The sequence below is a fragment of the Cetorhinus maximus genome, chromosome 2 (genome assembly GCF_964194155.1).
Source record: "Cetorhinus maximus chromosome 2, sCetMax3.hap1.1, whole genome shotgun sequence".
NCBI classification, from domain to species: Eukaryota; Metazoa; Chordata; class Chondrichthyes; order Lamniformes; family Cetorhinidae; genus Cetorhinus; species Cetorhinus maximus.
The window spans coordinates 98,038,699-98,061,420 of NC_135880.1; the positions used below are offsets into that span (position 1 = coordinate 98,038,699).

The 22,722-nt window shown below is 42.0% G+C and overlaps 1 protein-coding gene across 3 annotated transcripts in view; it reads right to left on the reverse strand.

The window, feature by feature from the left end:
• Nucleotides 1-22,722, reverse strand: part of LOC144696100 (protein prune homolog 2-like) — a 508,829-nt gene that overhangs the window by 379,527 nt on the left and 106,580 nt on the right. For all 3 annotated transcript variants that reach the window (XM_078567388.1, XM_078567379.1, XM_078567368.1), the window contains exons 2-4: nucleotides 21,485-21,589; nucleotides 16,445-16,647; nucleotides 7,948-8,132 (exon numbers count right to left, since the gene is read on the reverse strand). In XM_078567388.1, the coding sequence (XP_078423514.1) occupies nucleotides 7,948-8,132; nucleotides 16,445-16,647; nucleotides 21,485-21,589 (493 nt within the window). The remainder of the gene's footprint in view (nucleotides 1-7,947; nucleotides 8,133-16,444; nucleotides 16,648-21,484; nucleotides 21,590-22,722) is intronic.

The window sequence follows — 22,722 nt, forward strand, 5'->3', positions numbered from 1 at the left end:
ATGGGCCCCTATCTTATTAAGTAGCCTTATGCGCAGTACCTTATCAAATGCCTTTTGGAAATCCAAATATATTACATCTACTGGTTCCCCTTTATCTATCCTGCTTGTTACCTCCTCAAAGAATTCTAATAAATTTGTCAGGCATGATTTCCCATTCATGAAGGCATGTTGACTCCACTTGATTATATTATACATTTCTAAATGCTCTGCTATTACATTTATAATAGACTCTAACATTTGCCCAATGATGGATGTTAAGTTAACTCCCTCCCTTTTTGAATAAGGGCATTAAATTGGCAGTTTTCCAATCTTCTGGGGCTTTTCCAGAATCTACAGATTCTTGGAAGATTACTACCAGTGCATCCACTGTAGAGCTACTTCCTTTAATATCCTAGGATGCAACCCATCAAGTCCAGGGCGCTTATCAATCTTTAGACCTATTAGTTTCTCTAGTACTTTTTCTCTTGTGATAGTTATTATATTTATTTCCTCCTCCACCACCTTTTGCCCTGTGATTATTTAATATTTTTGGAATGCTATTGGTGTCTTCTACGATGAAGGCTGATGCAAAATATTTATTCAACTCCTCTGTCATTTCCTGGTTCCCCATTATTAATTCCCCAGCCTTATTCTCTAAGGGGCCTATGTTCACTTTGGCCTCTCTCTTCCTTTTTATATATTTAAAGAAGCTCTTACTGCCCGCTTTTATATTACTTGCTAGTTTACCCTCTAAGTTTATTTTCTCCCTCTATTTTTTTTTGTCATCTTTTGTTGGTTTTTAAAGCTTTCCCAATCCTTTGGCTTACCACTAATCTTTGCCACATTATATGTTTTTTCTTTCAATTTGATACTATCGGCCCTTTACTTAAATGCACGTAGTGTTCGGAACAAAATAAATGAATTAACGGCACAAATAGAGGTTAATGGGTATGATCTTACAGCCATTACAGAGATGTGGTTACAAGGAGATCAAAGCTGGGAACAAAATATTCAAGGGTATGAGATTTTTCGAAAGGACAGGCAGAAGGAAAGGGTGGTGGGGTAGCTTTGTTAGCTATGGAATAAGTACGATAGCAAGAAATGGTCTTGGATCAGAAGATGTAGAATCCATATGGGTGGAGGTAAGAAAAATCAAAGGGAAAAAGACATTGGTGGGAGTAGTCTACAGGCCCCCCGACCGTAGCTATACTGTAGGACAGAGAATAAATCAGGAGATAATGAGGGCATGTAAGAAAGGCAGTACATTAATCATGGGTGGCTCTAATCTTCTTGTAGATTTGGAAATCAAATTGGCAGAGGTAGCCACGAGCAAGGATTCATAGAGCGTATTCAGGATAGTTTCCTAGAACAATGTGTTGTGGATCCAACTAGGGATCAGGCTATTTTGGATCTGATAATGTGTATTGAGGCAAGTTTAATAAATGATCTCAGAGTAAAAGATCCCCGAGGAAACAGTGACCATAACATGGTTGAATTTAGCATTCAGTTTGAGAGTGAGAAATTTGGGTCGGAAACAATTGTGTTAACCTTAAATAAGGGTAATTAAAAAGGAATGAGGGCAGAGTTGGCTGGAGTGGACTGGGAAAGAGTTTAGCAGAAAATATGGCTGATGAACAATGGCAGACGTTTAAGAAAATAGTTCATGACTCACAACAAAGAGATATCGCAGTGAGAAAGAAGTATCCTAAGAAGGGGTTAACCATGGTTAACCAAGGAAGTTAAGGGCCATTAATTTTGCCTTTTTACCATTTTTCCCCCTTTGACCCTATTTGCTGCTGTTTTTTTAATGTTTGTACACTCTGTCCCTTCCTGTCACACTCTGGGTATCATTACCTAAATAGCTGCCCTACAATGCTGCCATATCTTTTTGCTTTGTAAGCGCATGTATCCCCTCTCCAGAACCCTCCCCCCCACCACCTCTATTTAGTTTAAAACCCTTTCTACAGCCCTAGTTGTTCAATTCACCAGGACATTGGTCCCTGAACGGTTCAAGTGAAGTCCATCCAACCGGAACAGCTCTCTTCTACCCCAGTACTGGTGCCAGTGCCCTATGAACTGAAACCCATTCTTCCCATACCAATCTTTGAGCCATGCATTTAACTCCTTGACTTTATTTACCCTATGCCAGTTTGCCCGTGGCTCAGGTAACAATCCCGAAATTATTACCTTGGAGGTTCTGCTCCTGACTTTTCAAATTCTTTCAGCAGAACACCCTTTCTAGTCCTATCAATGTTGTTGGTACCAATGTGGACGCTGACAACTGGATCACTCCCCTCCCACTCCGAGTTCCTCTCCAGCTTGAGGAGATGTCCTTAACCCTGGCACCGGGCAGACAACACCCGTCTTCGGGACTCACGCTCACGGCTGCAGAGAACAGTATCTATCTCCCTAATTATACTGTACCCTACCACTACTACATTCCTATTTCCTTCCCCCACTTGAATGGCTCCCTGTATCACGGTGCCATGGTCAGTTCACTCATCCTCCCTGCAGTCCCCGCTCTAGTCCACACAGCTTGCAAGAAACTTGTAACTTCTGATAGTTGCAGGGCCCGAGGCTCATCAAGCTCTAACCCCTAGATCCCCACACCTGCAGTCACACTCCTGTCCCTAATCACAAAACAAATTTGAATGACCTAACCTGAGGGGTGTGAACGCCTCCTGGAGAAAATTGTACAGGTAGCTTTCCCCCTCCCTGATGTAGTGCAATGTCTGCAGCTCGGACTGCAGATCCTCAGCTCTGATCCAAAGCTCTTCGAGCTGCAAACACTTAATACAGATGTATTCGCTCTGGATCACCTTGGTATCCAGCAGTCCCCACATGCTGCAGCAGCAACACATCACCCGTCCTGTCATCACTATCATTTTTATTTAATTTATTAATTAATTACTCTAGTATCCCTGCTCTTTACACATTAAAGCTAAAACACACTCCGAACACCAACAAATATCAAAATACTGCGGATGCTGGAAATCTGAAACAAAAACAAAAATTGCTGGAAAAACTCAGCAGGTCTGACTGCAAGTGTGGAGAGGAAGGCAGAGTTAACGTTTCGAGTCCGTATGACTCTTCATCAGAACTAAAGAGAAATAGAAATGAGGTGAAATATAAACTGTTTAAGAGGGTGTGGGACAGGTAGAGCTGCATAGAAGGCCAGTGATAGGTGGAGGCAAAGGAGAGGTTGCCAAAGATGTCATAGACAAAAGGGTGTGACGGTGGTGATATTAGCTAAAGGATGTGCTAATGGTGACATTAAGGGTAGAAAGCAGGATGAACAAGTGAAAGATGGCCCGTCTGTGGGTGGGGTGGGGGAAAAGGATTGAAAAAGGCTAAAAGGTGGAGATAAAACAATGGATGGAAATAAATTTTTTAAATAATAATAGGAATAGGTGGGAAAAGAAAGAAAAAAGAAACAAAATAATAATTATTAGAAAAAGGGGATCAAAAAGGGGGTGAGGATGGGGGAAGAGTGTTCATGATCTGAAGTTGTTGAACTCAATATTCAGTCCGGAAGGATGTAAAGAGCCTAGTCGGAAGATGAGGTGCTGTTCCTCCAGTTTGCGTTGAGCTTCACTGGAACATTGCAGCAGGCTAAGGCCGACATGTGGGGATGAGAGCAGGGTGGTGTGTTGAAATGGCAAGCGACAGGAATGTCTGGGTCATGCTTGCGGGCAGACCGAAGGTGTTCCGCAAAGCAGTCAGCCAGTCTGTGTTTGGTCTCTCCAATGTAGAGGAGACCGCATTGGGAGCAGCGAATGCAGTAGACTAAATTGAGGGAAGTGCAAGTGAAGTGCTGCTTCACTTGAAAGGAGTGTTTGGGCCCTTGGACAGTGAGGGGGGAGGAAATAAAGGGGCAGGTGTTGCACCTTCTGCGGGTGCATGGGAAGGTGCTGTGGGAGGAGGTGGAGGTATAGGGGGTGATGGAGGAGTGGACCAGGGTGTCCCGGAGGGAACGGTCCTTACGGAATGCCGACAGGGGGAATGAAGGGAAGATATGTTTGGTGGTGGCATCATGCTGGAGTTGGCGGAAATGGCGGAGGATGATCCTTTGAATGCGGAGGCTGGTGGGGTGATAGTAAGGACAAGGGGTACCCTATCATGGTTCTGGGAGGGAGAGGAAGGTGTGAGGGCGGATGCGCGGGAGATGGACCAGACACGGTTGAGGGCCCTGTCAACCACTATGGGTGGAAAATTTCGGTTAAGGAAGAAGGAAGACATGTCAACGGTAGATAAGATAAACAAGGAGAATCTCTTCCCATTAGCTGATGGTACAAAGTATTAAGGGACATAGAGTTAAGATTTTGGGCAAGAGATGCAGTGGGAGTTTTTTAAGCAGCGAGTGGCAATGACCTGAAACTTACCTCCCATGAGAGTGGCAGAAGTGAGAACAATAAATGATTTGAAAAGGAAATTTGATGGGCACTTGAAGGAAATAAACTTGCAAAGCTACAGGGATCGAACAAGGGAGTAGGACCAACTAGATTTCTCTGTGGGGAGCTGGCTAGACATGCTGGGCTGAGTGGCCTCCTTCTATGCTATAATTGACTGAATCTTAAGCTGTTATTTGGAATGCACGGTCTAAAACAGTGGTGGAAGCATATTAATAGCAACTTCATGGGGAAAAGGGAGGAAAGTGGAGTTGAGGATTATCAGATCAGCCATGATCTCATTGAATGGCGGGGCAGACTCGATGGGCCGAATGGTCTACATCTGCTCCTACTTATGGTCTTATGGAAAAGGAGAAATTTACAAGACTATGAGAAAAGAACAACGGAATGAGACCATTTGGATAGCTCCTTTAAAGAACCTGCACAGGCTCAACGGACCTCCTCTGCTGGAATATTCTATGACTCTTAACTGATTTGTTGCGCCTCACGACTGTCTCTAATCACTGATGATGGCACACATCTTTTTTTTTAATTCTCCCCCCCCTCCCCCCACCATTTGTCTTCAAGTTTTGATTGATTCCTCATGACGTCAAAGTGGATAACCCCCATGATAGTAACATGCAATACATCAGCATAGATTTGGCCATAAGATCTCTTTCTACATTAAGTAAAGGCATTAAAGCTAATTATCTCATTAAGTGACTTTAAGATATTACACCTCCACCACAGTTTATTTTAGACTTGTTCCTAAGTGTTTCCTTTCAACTCTAATGAAAGATTATTTACCAAGCTTTTTTGTCATAACTAGCAAAATTCCATTGTGGAAACAGCTCAGATAAGATATTAATAGGCAGTCTCTTGATAACCATTAGTTCTGGGATACCACAGTTAAGTTTTCAGCCACTATATTAGAATAGCAGGATAACAACGATTTCAGGCAAGAGGAAACCTGTAGTCCATCGAAGTCATCTACCCACAGCTTTTATTCATGCAATTTATTTTGGTGAAATGTACAACATTATCCACAGAAGCAGCACAAAAACAAAACTTTTTAAAAGTTGCATTTTAAGTAGTTGAAATTAGTATTATCTTTTTGTACTTCATACTTGGGGATGGGCAATAAATGCTGGCCTTGTCTGTGATGCCCTTGCCCCATAAACAAATTTTAAAAAACTTGGGGCAGAATTTTACGAGTCGGTGAGCGGGAGCAGGGCCTGCTCGCCAACGCGTAGAATGACGCACGGTGACGTTGGGGGGAACTCCCGACATCACCGCACCCAATTTAAATTTTCAGGAAGGCGGGAGCGCAGCAAAATCAGCTGCGCGCCCGCTGACCTGTCAATGGCCAATTGAGGCCATTGACAGGGTCAATTATGTAATTAAAGGACTTGCCAGGCCAACCTTAAGGTTGGCGGGCAGGCCAGGAGCCCCAGCGGGAACTAGGAAAAACATGAAACCTCATCCACGGGCGGGTTGAGGTTTCATGTAGGCTTTAAAAGATTTTAATATACATTTTATAAAAATTATGGACATGTCCCAATTCATGTGACATTGTCACATGAGGGGACGTGCAAGGGAAGTTTTATTTTTCTATTTTTGTCTTTTTTACATGTGCAGCCAATCTCCCTGAGGCTGCGCTTAGCTTCAGGGAGATGACTGCGCTCTTTCGTGTGTATGCACGAAAGAGCGCACTCTCGATTTTGGGATTCCCCCCCCCGCCTGCACAGGGAGCGCATAGCGCTTCTGTGCAGAGCAGACATCACGCTGGGCGAGCTTTAATTGGCCCGCCCACGTAATATGGCACTGCGCCTGATCGGAAGCGCACCCGTACACGCCCGCCCATCAACTTCCCCCCCAACGGGGGGGAAAATCCAGCCCTTGCTGTCTAAGATATAAATACCCAGCATGATGGTAATGTGGATATGGCACTCTGCAGAGCAGATAATATATTGTAATACATTGAGTCTAAATTCCTCAGCTAACAAACCAGGAGAAAGTGTAGTGATAACTGCTAAGTTCATTACTATGTGCCATTTTAGGTGCAGTAATGTAACATTTATACATGATTAGGTCAGTATTACTGTGTTGTAAGAATGTTACAGTAAATTATAGCAACCTGAATTTAAGTATTGTATTTTTTCTATCCATGCAGTCTTTATTATTCAACTGTTAATTTTCCACCAGCAAGAAACACCAACATAATAAATATTTACCCTCATCTGGATTCACAAACAAAAACTCTTTTGTTTCTATATACACTTCCTGTCATTTTCCTAATATTTGATCTATGCGCTGACAATACCAAGCCAGACATTGGGATGGGAAAGTTTCTCAAGCAACCCAATAGAGTTATCCATGCAATTCACGCCACACAATACAAAATTACAGCATCTATTTTAAGTAGTTAGATAAAAATCATACATGAAATGGACAAATGTTTTGAATATATCAGAAAGTAATATTCATCTTCATGGTGTGATGATCTTTGACACAGAAGCAGTATAGTAAGGAAAATATGTAACTTCTTTAAAATGTCTGTGGAATCTGCAATTGCTTTTAAGAATGTTTGAAAAGGACGAGTTTAATCAATTAATAATTTACAATTGATGCAATAAAACATACTTGTCCATATGTGACCTGGCAACCCTTGACCTGGAAGCAGTACCAGCAGGAAGGAAGTTAACATGTGAAGCCTAGTGGCCAGCCACAAAGGAGAGCTGCAGCAGAGGGGAGAACAAAAAGGCACATTTACAAAGAGCTACGTGTGTGTAATATACTTAATCAGGACAAAAAGCAAACAGTGTTGGAGCAGGGATTGTGAATTGGACAATTTTACTGCTGCTGTTTCTGTTTTACCACAGCCGGCCAGACCACTTAATGGGGTTCATTACAGGGGTCTCTGGGGAATCTATGCCATCAAGACTGGCATGAACCTAGCTAAGGAGGTTCTGAAAAAGCACAACATTCAGGTGACGACGATCTCTGGAGACCTCAGATAGAATTTGGCCGCCAGTGAATGCGACTCGAGGGCCGAATTGGTTAAGTGGGAAAGTGAGAGATTTTATGACCAGAGGCCGAAGTAGAGAACTTTGGAACTGCACATGGTGGTCACATGTCTGTGGGTGCTTGTGGTTGTGGAAGATGTATCTTTGTTGTATCAACTATTTAAAGTGAAATTTACCTTTTTATTTGAAGTATTATTTGCCTGTTAATTCATGTTCAATTTGTGCTGGTTCTGATTCATGTGAAAGTAAAAGTTACAAAAAGTGAAATCTTGTTGACAATTTCTTCATTTGGGGGTAGCTTGGTAAATTTGGTTACAGGGTTTACAGTTCCCCCACGGGGATCACAATAATGCATACTGACCTACACATCAAAAATATAATGTAGCACATAATCATTATTATAATACTTACATCATTAATTGGTTTTAATCTCGGTGGTTCACTCAATCTCCTCCTTCCTCAAGCATTCTTTAAGCGTTTGTGTGTGTTTGATCAAGATCAGAAATGCATATGCACAGAGAACATTTACTCCGATGGGAAATGATTATTCTTACCTCTGAAAAGATGTGTTAGTTGTTGGTTGAGCAACTCTGGAGCTTCTTGAAGAATTTCTGAAACTATTAGGGTAGTGCAAGATCCAACTGGCTCCAGTACAATTTCACACTGAGTAGAATGTAGTCGCTCTTGTTCATGGTGGTCAATTATTTTGACAACAGCAGTTTCAAGTGCTTTGTCATCACTAAAACATAATAAAAATGTATTTTTTTTCCATAGTAGTTTGGTAGTGCAGAACTTGAGTATTGCTGAAAAAAAGAGACATGCTATCTAAGCTTTTCGCCTTGCACTCATCAGGATAGCGCGCAAGAAATTACCAAACTATAATGCGGCAACAATTTATACTGCATGAGGAGTGCTGATGGTTGGCAAGTGGACTATGATTGGTGGAGGTGTTGTCATGGAGAATACAGCATGGAGCAGTTAGTTGCTGAGCTTTGTTCAAATTCAAACTAGGCAGGTTGGCTCTGATTGATCAAGGCATTGTCCTGGGGAATTCACCAAGGAATGACTGTTCCCAAGCTTTTGTTTAGATGAAAAAGCTGCAAAGTGTGCACATGTTCCTTCTGTCTGCAAAGGACAGGGCCCTGTGTGTGTACATATGTGGCTTTGAACATGCATAAGTTAGTCACACTGCCAGCCCAACTAATAATCTCAAATTGGTTATCAGCGTCATTCTTAGCTCAATCAGGATCCTTTAGCTGGTGTTGTCCCATTGCAGAATTACATCTAATGTTGGACACTATGCTTTGAGTTTTATGAACACAGGCTGGTTGGGTATGATCAGTATTTCGCCTGTTGCAAACAGCTGAAGGGACATGCTGTTAGTACGATCTGCCAATTGTTTGGGTGTACAGCCTATATATAAGATTGTCAGTTGGGTTTGCAGTATGACTCACTTACTCATGTTTTAAACCTACATATGTTCACACATAGTGCCCTGTCCTTTGCAGGCACAAGGAACATGTGCATACTTTGCACCTTTTTGATCTAAACTAAAGCTTAGGGAACAATCATTCTCTGGTGCATTCTCCAGGGCAATGCCTTGACCAATCAGAATCGACCTGCCCAGTATGAATTCGGACAAAGCTGAGCAGCTAATTTTCCATGTTGCATTCTTCATAGCAACGCCTCCACCAGAGTCCGTGTACTTGCCAACCAATCAGCACTCTCTTCTCATGCAGTATAAATTGTTGTTCCCCCATTACAGTTTGGTAATTTCTTGCAAGCTATCCTGATGAGTGAATGACAAAAAGCTGAGACAACGTCTCTTTTTTCAGCAACACTTAATTTTATATTGTCCACATTCTTTCATACATACTTATTGTTTCATTTTATTTACCATATGAATTTCAAAATTTTTTAAATTATTAGGAACATGGGGGCTAACTCAGCAAAATTCTGGTCCAAGAGTTGAGTCACTGGAAGAAAATGTAAATCACAAATGCTACAACAATTCTGTAGCCTCAATTGTCCAAATTGTGTTCCTGTGTAATGTGGTTCTGGGTCCAAGAATGCAGTCGGACTGAATCTGCTACTTACCTGCAATCGGTGTGTTTTTTTAAACTATTAAATCCAAATATTATAAAATATTACAATCAAATTATTTCTGTGTAGTTGCTTGTCACATATAACATTACTGCGTCTTTAACTTACAGAAAATAAATTAGATCAGTAATGGAAATTAAATCGGTAATATGCGGTACCAATATATAAACAGTTTTCCTATTTAAGGCTGATAAAAAAAATGCTTTCCTTTTAAATATTTGTTACAAATGTGCAGCACTTCAGGTAAACTAATTAATCTAAATTATTACCTAAATGGCAATTTTGCTGTTAGTACTTTTGAATCTTTAGGTATTTCACTTTACTAAGCAACATTTTTGCACTAAATATACTCCTTGATTTGGAAATCTTAAATTTAATGATTTTAATATTTTTTTAAAATATAGATAATCCATAAGCTTTGCATAACCATATTAGCATTTATTTGGCAAACATGTTTTTAAAAAAAGAAAAGGTGGCAGCAGGAAACACAACATTACCCAAAAAGAGCAGACCTTTCAACACTCAGTTAAAAGCTTCGGAGGTGCAGAAATACTTGAGAAATCAAACAACGCTTGGCTCATTGAATCAGCATCCTCTACAGTAATCAAAATAATGGCAGCCTTCCAAAGATAACAGCATGTTTAAACATCTAGAGTGTTATTGATTTAAAAAAGCCCTTATAAGCTCCTTCATTGCATGATGTATATTTTTGTTTTCAACTCCTTTTGTTCCCCCGCCATCATATTTCCTTCCTTATGAGGACAGGAGAGTCCAGGGCATCAATTTGCAAAGAATTATCATCAATACCATTCCATTATGAGCAGGGGGGTCAGCTTAAGAGCGGAAGCCCACATCTATCAATATCTAACAGAATAACTACCATGACGTGAAAAATAATGTAAAGTTTTACAATATGGATAAACATGCAGGCAACTTCAGATTCAAATTCAATTCATGGCTGTGATAAATCCTTACAATTAAAATAAGCAGAAGTATAGATCTGAAGTCCGTGAACATGAGCTCAAATAGGAGCAATTCTTAGCCATGCTTTCCAACATCAGCACCTCCTATTAGAACTAACCAAATTTGGCAAACATAAGAATTCTCTAATGATACAGTCATATTAAGAGCAAAATATTTTCTCAGAAATGTATTGGTATAGTTTTATTTGCATAACAATATTGTTGTAGAGTATATTATATTGATAATTCAGTAGCAGTTCTTTCTTATTTTGGTCTCTTAGCTATCCCTTAAATCAGATACCACCACAACATTATTATAATATTTTAAAGTTTGAAGTTGTTGTTATCATCACCTTTGGAAAGGACTGAGAGGAGGTCGAACAGAAGATTTTTTTTTAAATGTATTGAGTTTGACAGTCAGTTATCCATAGGGCAGCCTTTTAATTTTTGGATGAATGGCTGGTAGCTTGGAATTTCTATCAAGTTTTGGTCACAGAGTGAGAAAGACAAGGTTGAGAAAACAGCTCTTTGAGCAGAGCCAAACTAAACAAACTGAAATAGTCATGGGAAGGCTGATATATCATAAGGAGAGTAGCAGTAACAGGCATCCGTTCGTCTCAAGAGATGATAGACTGCATCCGGGTTGTGTGTCAGTTCTAGACTGAAGATAGTCTGTTGTGGCTGTAAAGGCCAACTTGAGTGGAGTCCCTTCCACAGCTGGCTCAAATGAATAGCGTTGGCCCAAGGTCGAATGATGTTTTTTTCCTTCCGCTGGGCTCTCTATCGCCATCTGGTCTTTTTCTTTTGAACTCTGCTTTTTCCACAGCCTTCTTGACTTCCTGTCTCCAGGCACTCTGGTTAGCAGTGAGGACTTCCCTTGCATTGACTCCAATCCTGGTCAAGTTGAGGTCTCGCTTGCAGATATCCTCATATTGCAGGCATAGGTGAATTTTTGGTCCAGTGCCGATAGCGAGCTTGCCAAACAGTATGTCTTTAGGAATGTGGCTGTCATCCATTCAGCTCACATGACCCAGCCAATGGAGTTGTCTCTGACTCAAGTGGATAAACATGCTGGGGATTCATCCATGTTAGTATACTTTTATATTCAGCACTCTGTCCTGCCAGGACATGCCCAATGTTCATCTGAGGCAGCCAAGGTGGAAGCTGTTCAGCCACTTTTCTTGACTTATATAAGCTGTCCATGTTTTGTTACTGTAAAGGAGGGTACGGAGAACACAAGCCTGGTACACACAGAGCTTTGTATTTTCACTTAATTTGCAGTTGGTCCACACTCACTTTCTCAACACTAACATGACAGCTGCGGCCTTGGCAATCCTGGTGTTGATTTTAGCATTAAGGGCCAGGCTTTTGGTGCTTGTTGATCCAAGGTAGGTGAAGCTGTCGATGATCTCCAGCATGAGATTGTCAGTGTTGATGGAAGGTGGAGTCTACATCCTGGCCCATCAATTTGGTCTTCCTGATGCTAATTGTCAGTCCAAACTCCTTGAAGGCACAGGAGAACTGATCTACAAGATGTTGCAAGTGGGCTTCAGTATGGGATGTTAGCGTAGCATCGTCAGCAAACAGCAATCTCACCACTCCGGCTAGGGAAGCAGTGACAATGGTGGTCAGTGCCAAATACTGCACGGAAGGAGGTGGCCATCCAGTGCAGAAAGAGGATGAATGATCTCCTCCATGCTGCCAGGGTAAGGCAACCATCTCATCACTCTAAACTCACACATTCACTCGCAGCTCATTCACTGCCAGCTCAAGGGACATCACCACTCACTCTCGCACACACACCAGCACATCTCCATCTGGCCTCATCTCCTCTGGAGACTGCCTCCTCAGCCATCACCATCTTGAGGCCACTTGCACAGATCAATATGTGCCCCACACACACCCTGGGATACCCCCCTTCCCCAGTACTACCCTTGTCCTGCATCCTCTTCATTTGCCTGAGGCCACTTCTACCCCTTTCCCAAACAAGCTCTAGCCCTGCAGCCATTGAAAAGCCATTCCGCCTTACGGCAGGTCTGGTAGGAAGAGACCTATCCGTGAGCTCCCCTAAAAGTGGTGTGGTGCCGTCTGCGAAGCCTGACGCTGATGACCATAAATGCTGCCTGAAGCCAGGTAGGCAAACAAACCTGAAGTTCTAAGCCAAGTATCGCTTGCAAGGTGCACATCACTTATGTACGGTTGGGAAACACACCAACGTGATGCTTGGATAATCCATCGTGGGGGGATGATTCCAGTGAGCTGGGATTATAATGATATGCTGATGTATTTCAAAGAGGTTCCTGGCGTGCGGCGGTGGGAAAGGCAGCCCACTATTGACAGGCGGAGTAGACAATTACAAACTGGTTTCATGACGTCGTGAAACCGATTTTTGCCTTCCCGCCATGTTACCCACTCACTCCTGCCATGACGCCCAACACCAGTGGGCATTGACCATTCCGCCCAAGGACTTAGCACACTTTGGTCTTGGCACGCAGTCTTGCCAAGTTGAATAGCTTACCATCGGCTCTGGTATGCAGGTGGAAGCTCTTTGCCAAAGCGTACAATAGCAGCATGGAGAAGAATATGCCAGAGAGTTGGCATCAGGATGCCGGATGCAGCCCTGCTTTACCCCACTGCTGATCTTGAAAGCATATGATGTTGCTCCATTGTAACTAATGGAGCTGTGTATATTCACACGGAAAGAAGAAAGGACACCCAGAAGTCCAGGCAGACAATTTTTCACAGCAGTTTGACAAGTGATCTCTGCTAATAATATCAAAGGCCTTAGTGATGTCTATAAAGGCAATGTAGAGTAGTCTGCACCGATTGCAGCACTTGTCCCATAACTACGAAAGTAAGAAAATCATGTTGACTGTTGATCTGGCAGCTCTGAACCCACACTGAGACTCAGGATTGATGTGTGATAACAGGGTCTGCAATCTGGTCACAGCAACACAAACAAAGACATTTCCCACAATATTTAACAAGGAAATGCCTCAGTAATTATTGCAGTCACTGCGATCCCCCTTGTTTTTGTACATATCCATCATGCATATCTTAAGGCACAGATCTTTCCTTCCAACAGAGACACAAGAGTTCATGGAGATGCTGCAGCAGTGTCAGTTTTCCACTCTTGATGATTTCAGGTCAAATGTCATCATTTCCTGGGGTTTTACCACTGGCGAGATGGTCAATAGCCCTGTTGAGCTCTACTATGGTTGACTCTCTGTACAGCTCCTCCTTGACAGGAAAGTCTGGCACTGACAGCTTCTTCAGTGACAACATTCTCCGTTGCGTAGAGTTCAAGGTAGTGCTCCACCTACCTTTCCATCTGCTTACTAGATTCAGTGATGATCACTCCTGTTTTTGTCTTCAAGAGAGCTGATATTGTTGCTGCTGGGACCAATGCTTTCTTGTTTACCTCATACATTCCTCTGGCATCCCCACATTCAGCAGCAGATTGCATGCTGTTGCAAACTTTTAACCAGTATTGGTTGAGCCATCTGCGGAGGCTTTTTTCTGGCAGCTCTGAGAGCAACTAGATTTTTTTTTGCTGGGGACTTGCTTGTAGTTCATCAGGACTCTCCTCCTGGGTGCAGTAACTTACTTCATTTCAGTCCAATAAGTCTCAAATCAGTCAACACTCCTCTGATCTCTTTTCTCAAACACAATGAGTGCAAAGTTATAGATGGTGATCCCACTTTGACACTGCAATTGGCCCTTGAACACTGTTGTCCAAAAGATCCTGATCAAGGATGCTGAGGAAGTCATGGGTCCTTTCGGAGTCAGTGATGCGGCGAGTGTTGATCCGAGGATGATCTTTCTTCTTAGAGTAGTATAGTTTCCTTGGTTGAGGGCTGACCTTGCTACATACCAGGGAGTGGTGAATGTCACAGTCATTGCTGTGACAGCAGCAACTTGACGAGGATACTGTTGAAGGTGGTACATCTGATGATGATAGGATCCAGTTGGAGCCAGTAGCATGTTCCCAGATGTCGCCAGGCATGGCTTGGTTTGGAAGCAGCTGATTGGTACACAAGCTTCATGGTAACAGCATAGCTCCAGGAACCTCTGTCCATTTTCATTCATCTTGCCAATTGCCTGGTACCCAATGCACATTGGCCAAGCTGTGTAGTCACTACCTAACCTTGCATTGAAATCCTCTAGAAGGCGCAGTCCCTATCACAGGCCTTCTCCTTTACTCTTCTTGCCTCTCCCCCTTCCACTGGCTTAAAAACATTTCTGAAAGGTCATTGACTTGAATCATTAACTCTGTTTCTCTCCACAGATGCTGCCTGACCTGCTGCGATTTTCCAGCATATTTTTTTCTTATTTCAGGTTTCAGTATCCACAGTATTTTGCTTTTGCATTACTAGAAACTAAATTTGAAATCCAATCTCAGTTGTCTACAATGGCCAGTGTAAGAGTTTCCGTACACTGCAAGGATATAAAGGTGCTTCACCACAGGAATTGGGTGCAGTTCCATTTTCGAATAGTCATTGCCCAAATAGTCATGCACCAGGAGAATTGGATAAATACTTGGATGCCATATATCAGAGATAGAATTGTCCCCATAGTAAATTACAGTTGAAAATTGAATTCCCCAACACTAAAGGTCAGAAGCTCATTTCCACACCCCCATTAAGCTGCCACGGTACTGAATCTTTAAAATAACATTTCTTGTATTTATCATGTATATCATGCCAATTATACTTATTGTGATGATCAGGGTGCCATTGAGATTTTTTCTTCCCCAATGGTTAAGTGTTTAGATCTGTTTTTTGCTCATTCTCACATGATTATTTTCTATGTAATACTTTCTAATTTCATCAATCATATTAACCACTCTCTCATTTCAACAAAGGTGTCTCTAAACCATTTACATAATTGTGAATTATCATTTAGCTTAACTTGCCGTTTTATAAGTCCCTTGGTTGTTAGTGATGCTCTAAATAAATATTCACCTTATATTATTCATTTTCTATGAATTTATTCAGGTTTTTTGGGTCCAAATTTTTTGCCACTGACTTCATCTTTTTTTTATGTTAAAATCTCCAAATATTCTAAATCTGGCTTTCTGACCTTTACACTTATGCAAAGGAATGAGCTCCTTCTTATTAGTATAATAATTCGATTGCCAACTTAAATTCCAGAAACTGAGATGCTCCTAATAGGTAGCTTGCATCTTCCTCAACAGAAGACCTTTGATTACCAGATTATATGTACAAAATTTGAGAAAAGTATTTTCAGCTTCAAAGTAACTTTAAGGGGACAAGGTAAAAAGACATAGACTCAGAGGTAATTTTAACTCCCAAAACTAGTCAGGTTGTATTCAGGTGAGAGGTTATAAAACTAAAGTCTAAAACAGGAACCTAACCTACACCCCTTTCCATTTTTATCAGCAGCAGGATGAGGGGCAGCCAACCAATCCACTCTCAGGAGGCAGGCTGATAATTTAATTAATTTTAATGTTAAAATGTGTGGCCTCATTTAACAATGATTATAATGTTAATCTTGGTCGGGCGAGTTTCCCTGGCATCGTGAAATCTGTCAGTGAAATCAGATGAGAAATGATTAATGCATGAAGTAATTGCCTTTACAGCATCATGGACTAGGAAGATGGGAGGAATTTCTTGATGTCTGACTTGTGGCAGCGCTACTATGACAAATGATAGGGTATTCATTAGGTGAAGTGTTTCCATCATTGGGATATGATTGCAGTACACCTGTCCTTTATTTCCAGCTGGAAATAAGACAGCAGAAAAATAGGTAGAACGCAGCAGGAACAGTTTCCAGACTTATTTTCCACCCTGTACCATTAAAAAAAAAACCTAGGCCTTCCAATTCAGTTGAGTAGCTAGATTGTCTGTCCAGTTATAATTGACGGGCTGAAAAAAAAATCCCACCACTTCAACATATAGCGAAGGTCAAAATTAACTCATGTTTCATTACTCTACTTGGAAAATAAAATTTTGAATAACTGTACCTCGTCAGCACATTATGATTGACAAGTGTTAAAGTCAGTTTCCCTTCTCTGTTCAACAAATGGAGGTCAATTTCATCTCTGAATATTAAAGAAGAATCTGAGATATTCAGTTGTTGTAAAATGAACACAACTTCAGTGTGAAGAGGAAATTCTGATCTCTGTATATTCAGAACAGGCACATAAAGATCATCTGTTGGATGGGTCTGAAGAGAAAACACATAGAACTTAGATGCAGCAACATTTTAAATCTACAAAATATAAATCTGCTTTCTCAAATTGAATCTCTAAAATCATTACAGATGTATAATATTAAAAAAATCCTCAAAATTATAAACTAATCAAACAATATTACACAGTTGAGGTTAATGTTTGACATCCACTATGACTGAATTTCTTTACACGTTCAATACAGCGCACATTACAATTTTAACATGAATGACATAACATTAGGAACCAACTAATATTTATTCAACAAGCTCTTTAAGATTAGGGTAGATCTGAATAATTAGTTCTTTAGGCAAATAGGTTCAGGTGACATGAATGCACATCAAGAATCTGAGTGTGAAAATCAGAATACCATACAATTAATAAATGGACAATAAATTGTGTGTTGGACATTGGCTTCTGCACCTAACTTCTTACTTGACATTCCACGGCACCATCCCAATGAAGAAAAGAGTGGTCCGTTAGGAGGCGATAGCTAATGTAAAGTTCCATGTGTTCTTTTTTTAAAAACTTATTCATCTACATGGTGTGGGCATTAATGGAAAAGCCAGCATTTATTGCCCATCCCTAATTGCCCTTGAAACAGTGGTGGTAGTGAGCCGCCTTCTTGAACTGTTGCAGTCTATGTGGTGTAGGTACACCCACAGTGCTGTTAGGGAGGGAGTTCCAGGATTTTCACCCAGCGACAATGAAGGATCGGAGATATAGCTCCAAGTCAGGATGGTGTGTGGCTTGGAGGCAAACCTGCAGGTGCTGGCGTTCCCATGCATCTGCTGCCCTTGTCCTTCAAGGTGGGAGAGGTCGTGGGTTTGGACTGTAGCTTCGACGTGGCTGTCAAAGGAGCCTTGGTGAGTTGCTGTACTTATCTTGTCTGCCACTGTGCACGGTGGTGAATGTTTAAGGCAGTGGATGGGGTGGCATTCAAGTGGGTGCTTTGTCCTGCATACTGTCAAGCTTCTTGAGTGTAGTTGGAGCTGCACTCATCCATGCAAGTGGAGAGTATTCCAACACATTCCTGACTTGTGCCTTGTAGATGGCAGACAGGCTTTGGGGAGTCAGGAGGTGACTTACGCTCTGTAGAGTTCCCAGACGCTGACCTGCTCTTCTAGCCACAGTATTTATATGGCTAGCCTAGTTCAGTTTCTCGTCAATGGTAACCCCCAGGATGTTAATAGTGGGGAACTCAGTGAATGGTAATGCTATTGAATGTCAAGGGGAGATGGTAGATTCTCTCTTGTTGGAGATGGTTATTGCCTGGCACTTAAGTGGCAAGTAACATTCGCACCACACATCAGCCCAAGCCTGAATGTTGCCCAGGTCTTGCTGAGTATGGACATGGACTGCTTCAGTATCTGAAAAGTCACGAATGGTGCTGAACATTGTGTAATCATCAGCAAACATTCCCACTTCAGATCTTATGATAGAGGATAGGTCATTATGAAGCAGCTGAAAATAGTTGGACCTAGGACACTACCCTGAGGAACTCCTGCCGTGAAGTCCTGCAGCTGAAATGGCTGACCTCCAACAACCACAAACATCTTCCTTTGTGCCAGATATGACTCCTGGCAATGGAGAAGTTTCCTCCTGATTCCCATTGAGTCCAGTTTTGCTAGGGCTCCTTGATGCCACACTCAGGCAAATGCTGCTTTGATGTCAAGGGCAGTCACTCTCACTTCACCTCTTCAGTCAGCTCTTTTGTCCATGTTTGAACCAAGGCTGTAATGAGGTCAGTAGATGAGTGGCCCTGACAGATACCAAACTGAATGTCAGTGAGCAGGCTATTGCTGAGTATGTGCCGCTTGATAGCATTGTCGACCATACCTTCCATCACTTTGCTGAAGGTTAAGAGTAGACTGATGGGGCAGTAATTGGATGGGTTGGATTTGTCCTGCTTTTTTGGAAAGAAAATAATTTTTTTTTCTTTATTCCTTCATGGGATGTTGGCATCGCTGGCAAGGCCAGCATGTGTTGCCCATCCCTAATTGCCCTTGGACCGAGTGGCTTGCTAGACCACTTCAGAGGGCAGTTAAGAGTCAACTACATTGCTGGGGTAGATGCCAATGTTGTAGCTGAATGGAACAGCTTGGCTAGGAGTGCAGCTACTTGGAGTACATGTCTTCAATACCATTGGAGAATGTTGGCAGGGCCCACAGCCTTTATAGTATGCAGTGCCTTCAGTTGTTTCTTGATATCACCTGGAATGAACTGAATTGGCTGAAAACTGGCATCTGTGACACTGAGGACCTCAGGAGGAGGCAGAGATGGATCATCCACTCAGCACACCTGGCTGAAGCTGGCTGTAAATGCTTCAGCCTTGTCTTTTGCATTGATGTGCTTGGCTCGCACATCATTGAGGATGGGGATATTTGTGGAGCCTCCCTTTCCTGTCAGTTGGTTAATTGCCCACTACCATTCATGACTGGATGTGACAGGACTGCAGAACTTACATCTGGTCTATTGGTTGTGGGATCACTTAGTTCTATCACAAGCTGCTTCTGCTGTTTGGCATGTAAGTAGTCCTGTGTTGTGTCTTCACCAGGTTGGCACCTCATTTTTAGGTATGCCTGGTGCTGCTCTTGGCATGCCCTTCTGCACTCTTCATTGAACTAGGGTTGATTCCCCTGTCCTGATGGTAATGGTGGAGTGGAGGATAGGCCTGGCCATGAGGTTACAGATTGTGGTTGAGTACAATTCTGCTGTTGCTGATGGCCCACAGTGCCTCATGGATTTTTGAGTTGCTTGATTCATTCGAAATCTATCCCATTTAGCACGGTGGTAGTACCATACAATACGATGGAGGTATCCTCAATGTGAAGACAGGACTTCGTCTCCACAAGGACTGTACAGTGGCCACTCCTACCCATACTGTCATCGACAGATGCATCTGTGGCAGGCAGGTTGGTGTGGACAAGGTCAAATATGTTTTCCCTCTTGTTGGTTCCCTCACCACCTGCCACAGATCCAGTCTAGCAGCTATGTCCTTTAGGGCTTGGCCAGCTCGGTCAGTATTGCTGCTACTGAGCAACTCTTGTTGAAGGACATTGAAGTCCCCCACCCAGGGTATATTCTGTGCCCTTGCCACCCTCAGTGCTTCTTGCAATTGGTGTTCAACATGGAGGAGTTAATTCTTAAATGCCCTCTGAAATGGCCGAGCAAACCATTCAATTGTATTAAACCATTACAAAGCCATCAGCCGAAGGGGGTCAGTAGGTGGTAATCAGAAGGAGGTCCCATTTCCCATGTTTTACCTAAAGCCATGACACTTCATGGGTCCAGAGTTAATGTTGAGGACTCCCAGCTGACGGTATACCACTGGACCATCTCTGGTGGGTCTGTCCTGTCAGTGGATACTTCCCCGGACATGGTCTCCCCCCCTCAACCGCCACCCTTCCCTGCCCATCCCTTCCCCAGACACGCTCTTACCCCTCCCCGCCTCGGACATACTCTTCCCCTTCACCCCACCCCTCACCCCCCACCCTTCCCCGAACACGCTCTTCCCCCTCCCTCCCACCCACCCCTTCCCCAGACACACTCTTCCCTATTCCACAAAGTAAGTTTTCCTTGCACCTTTTGCAATTTCACACTGATCTGCTTAGCCATTGCTTACAATTGCAAACAAATTTGGCACTTTGCGGCTGTCCATTAGGTAAATTACTTATGAGTCCCTGTGGTTTCAAGGTGCATTTGTGTCTTTTATACTATATGTTATTTGGGACTGTCAATAATTTATTTTTTTGGAAACATCTATTTATACAAGCTTTACTGTATCCATTTAGTTCATTGCTGTTGGTGGGCCTTTGCAGTACAGTATGCACAATTGACTTGCGTTTTCATATATTACAATAGTGACGACACTTCAGAAGTATTTCATTGGCATTGAAGCCTCCCCTGAAGATGGGAAAAGCATCATATAAATGCCTGATTCTTACTTTCTTACTGGTTCTGATCAAAAAACACAAAAGAACATAAAAATAGATCCCCAAAATATGCTAGAAAAATGAACTTTTCCTCCTTTAAGAGCTCTCTCCGACATGTGCACTCCGCTGAAAAGAATGCAAAATTCTAGAAAACTAATTCTGATAGTCTCATGTGGAATTGCATTTGTTAATTAATGCCTTGCATTCTGTGCACAAGCCCTTTACACCAGCAAATAGCACAAATAGCAGTTGGAAGCTAGCTGTTGCAAATACCGTAAAATCCTGCCTTTCACGAACTCGTTTGCGTTTTCACTTACCTGCACGTTGACACCTCATCACCTATCACATCAGCAATGCTCGCTTATCCATTTTCTTCTCCCTCTCTCCTCTTTCCCCGAGGAGATGGTAGCCATGACAGAGCAGAGACTGGAATGGTTGCAGCTGAAGTGCAGCCCGAGCAAAGGGGTTAACCCAGAAATGTCCGAGTCTCTCGGTCCAAAGTCGCAATAATGGCTCTGTTCAATTTTAACATCTTTACTGATGTATTTCTCAGAGGCTACCCTGTCTGTCGTATACAGGTACTGCACCACAATTTGCTGTAGAGTAACGGCCCAAGCCAATGCTGCCCTCGCATGGCTGGAACCTAATTGAGTCCCACTGAAAAGCACGTTAATCGTTCACAATTTCACCGTTTGCGACATTTCGTGGGAACGTAATCCCCGTGAATAGCAGGACTTTACTGTATTTCCAGCAGTGGAAACTCCAACTATCATCTACATACCGTAGTGCAGGAGGTGAGCACTTTATGGTTCATCACTCCTGAGAGTATAATCTCCTAATTTTTTATTTCTAGAAAATGCACATAGAAAACTCGCTGTATTTCATAACATTCCTGTACCTTATAAAGGAAATAAGCGTAGGCTAAAGCTGAAATGGCAGAGTCCAGGTCACACACTCTGTCTCCAAGTACAGCATGAACTCTGGGCAGATCATTTCTATTAATCTGAAAAAGACAGGTAGCCAAGTCAACATGATATAATCAAGTCCAATTTTATATTATATACACACACATATATATGTATACACAATACATTGCCCATAATGGATTTAATTGATTTTTTTAAGTATTTCACAGAGTTAGGTGGATCAAATAGATATTTGCCAGCTACTAGGAAAATGAGAAAATTGGAGAGAACAAGTAAACTCAAGCAGATGGATAAATGGCATCATACTGAATTGGCAATCACATTCATCAACTGGGAATAAACTAAAATAAACTGGATCAAATCCTTTATAATTAGTTCAGTTTGTATAATTTACAACAGTACAGAATCCAGCTTGACACAGGATCAAGCACAAATTTCTGTCACTTCTTGAGTTTCTGGCTGCAACCAAATGGTGAATTTACTGACAGGTAAGAAGAAAATCCCACACAATTTTTAATTTACAAGTTTTTATTCAAATTATTTTACTCACTTTTGAGTAGTCTCATAAGATAGCTTTGTATGATCAACACACAATGATATAATTTACCCAAAACCTATTAGCAAGATTGCTATGAAGATTAAGTAGTAGACTGAATTCCAAATTCAGTGATCCACAACTGATTCAGTTCTGGCAATTGCAACTCACTTAACTGATCTCTTATAAATCCTGTTTGCAAAGACTAAATTTACTTCTGCATGCATAACACTTATTTATTTTTCCTACTACAATTTTTTTTCCATCATTGCAAAATTGCAAGTTCTGGAATCATTTCCTCCCTCTTTCTCTGCTAATTGTGGGAGGAGATTTGGCGTGGCGACTTGAAAAACATCCATTTTTGTATTGAGCTGATTCCTTCTACTATGGAATCCAAACCAACCATATATTTCAAACTATTAGATATTTACATAGAAACAGAAGTAGGCCATTCATACACCTGAGCCTGCTGTGCCATACAATTGGAATTATGGGTGATTCACATCATAATCCATTTACCTACCTTGGTCCCATGACCAACCCAATAAAAATCTATCAATCTCTGTTTTGAATTTTTCATTTCATGTGGTCTTAACATACTTTTGTGGGAGAGAGTGTTCCAGATTTCCACAACTCTGAAGAATGGTTTCCTGACATCACCATTAAACAGACTAG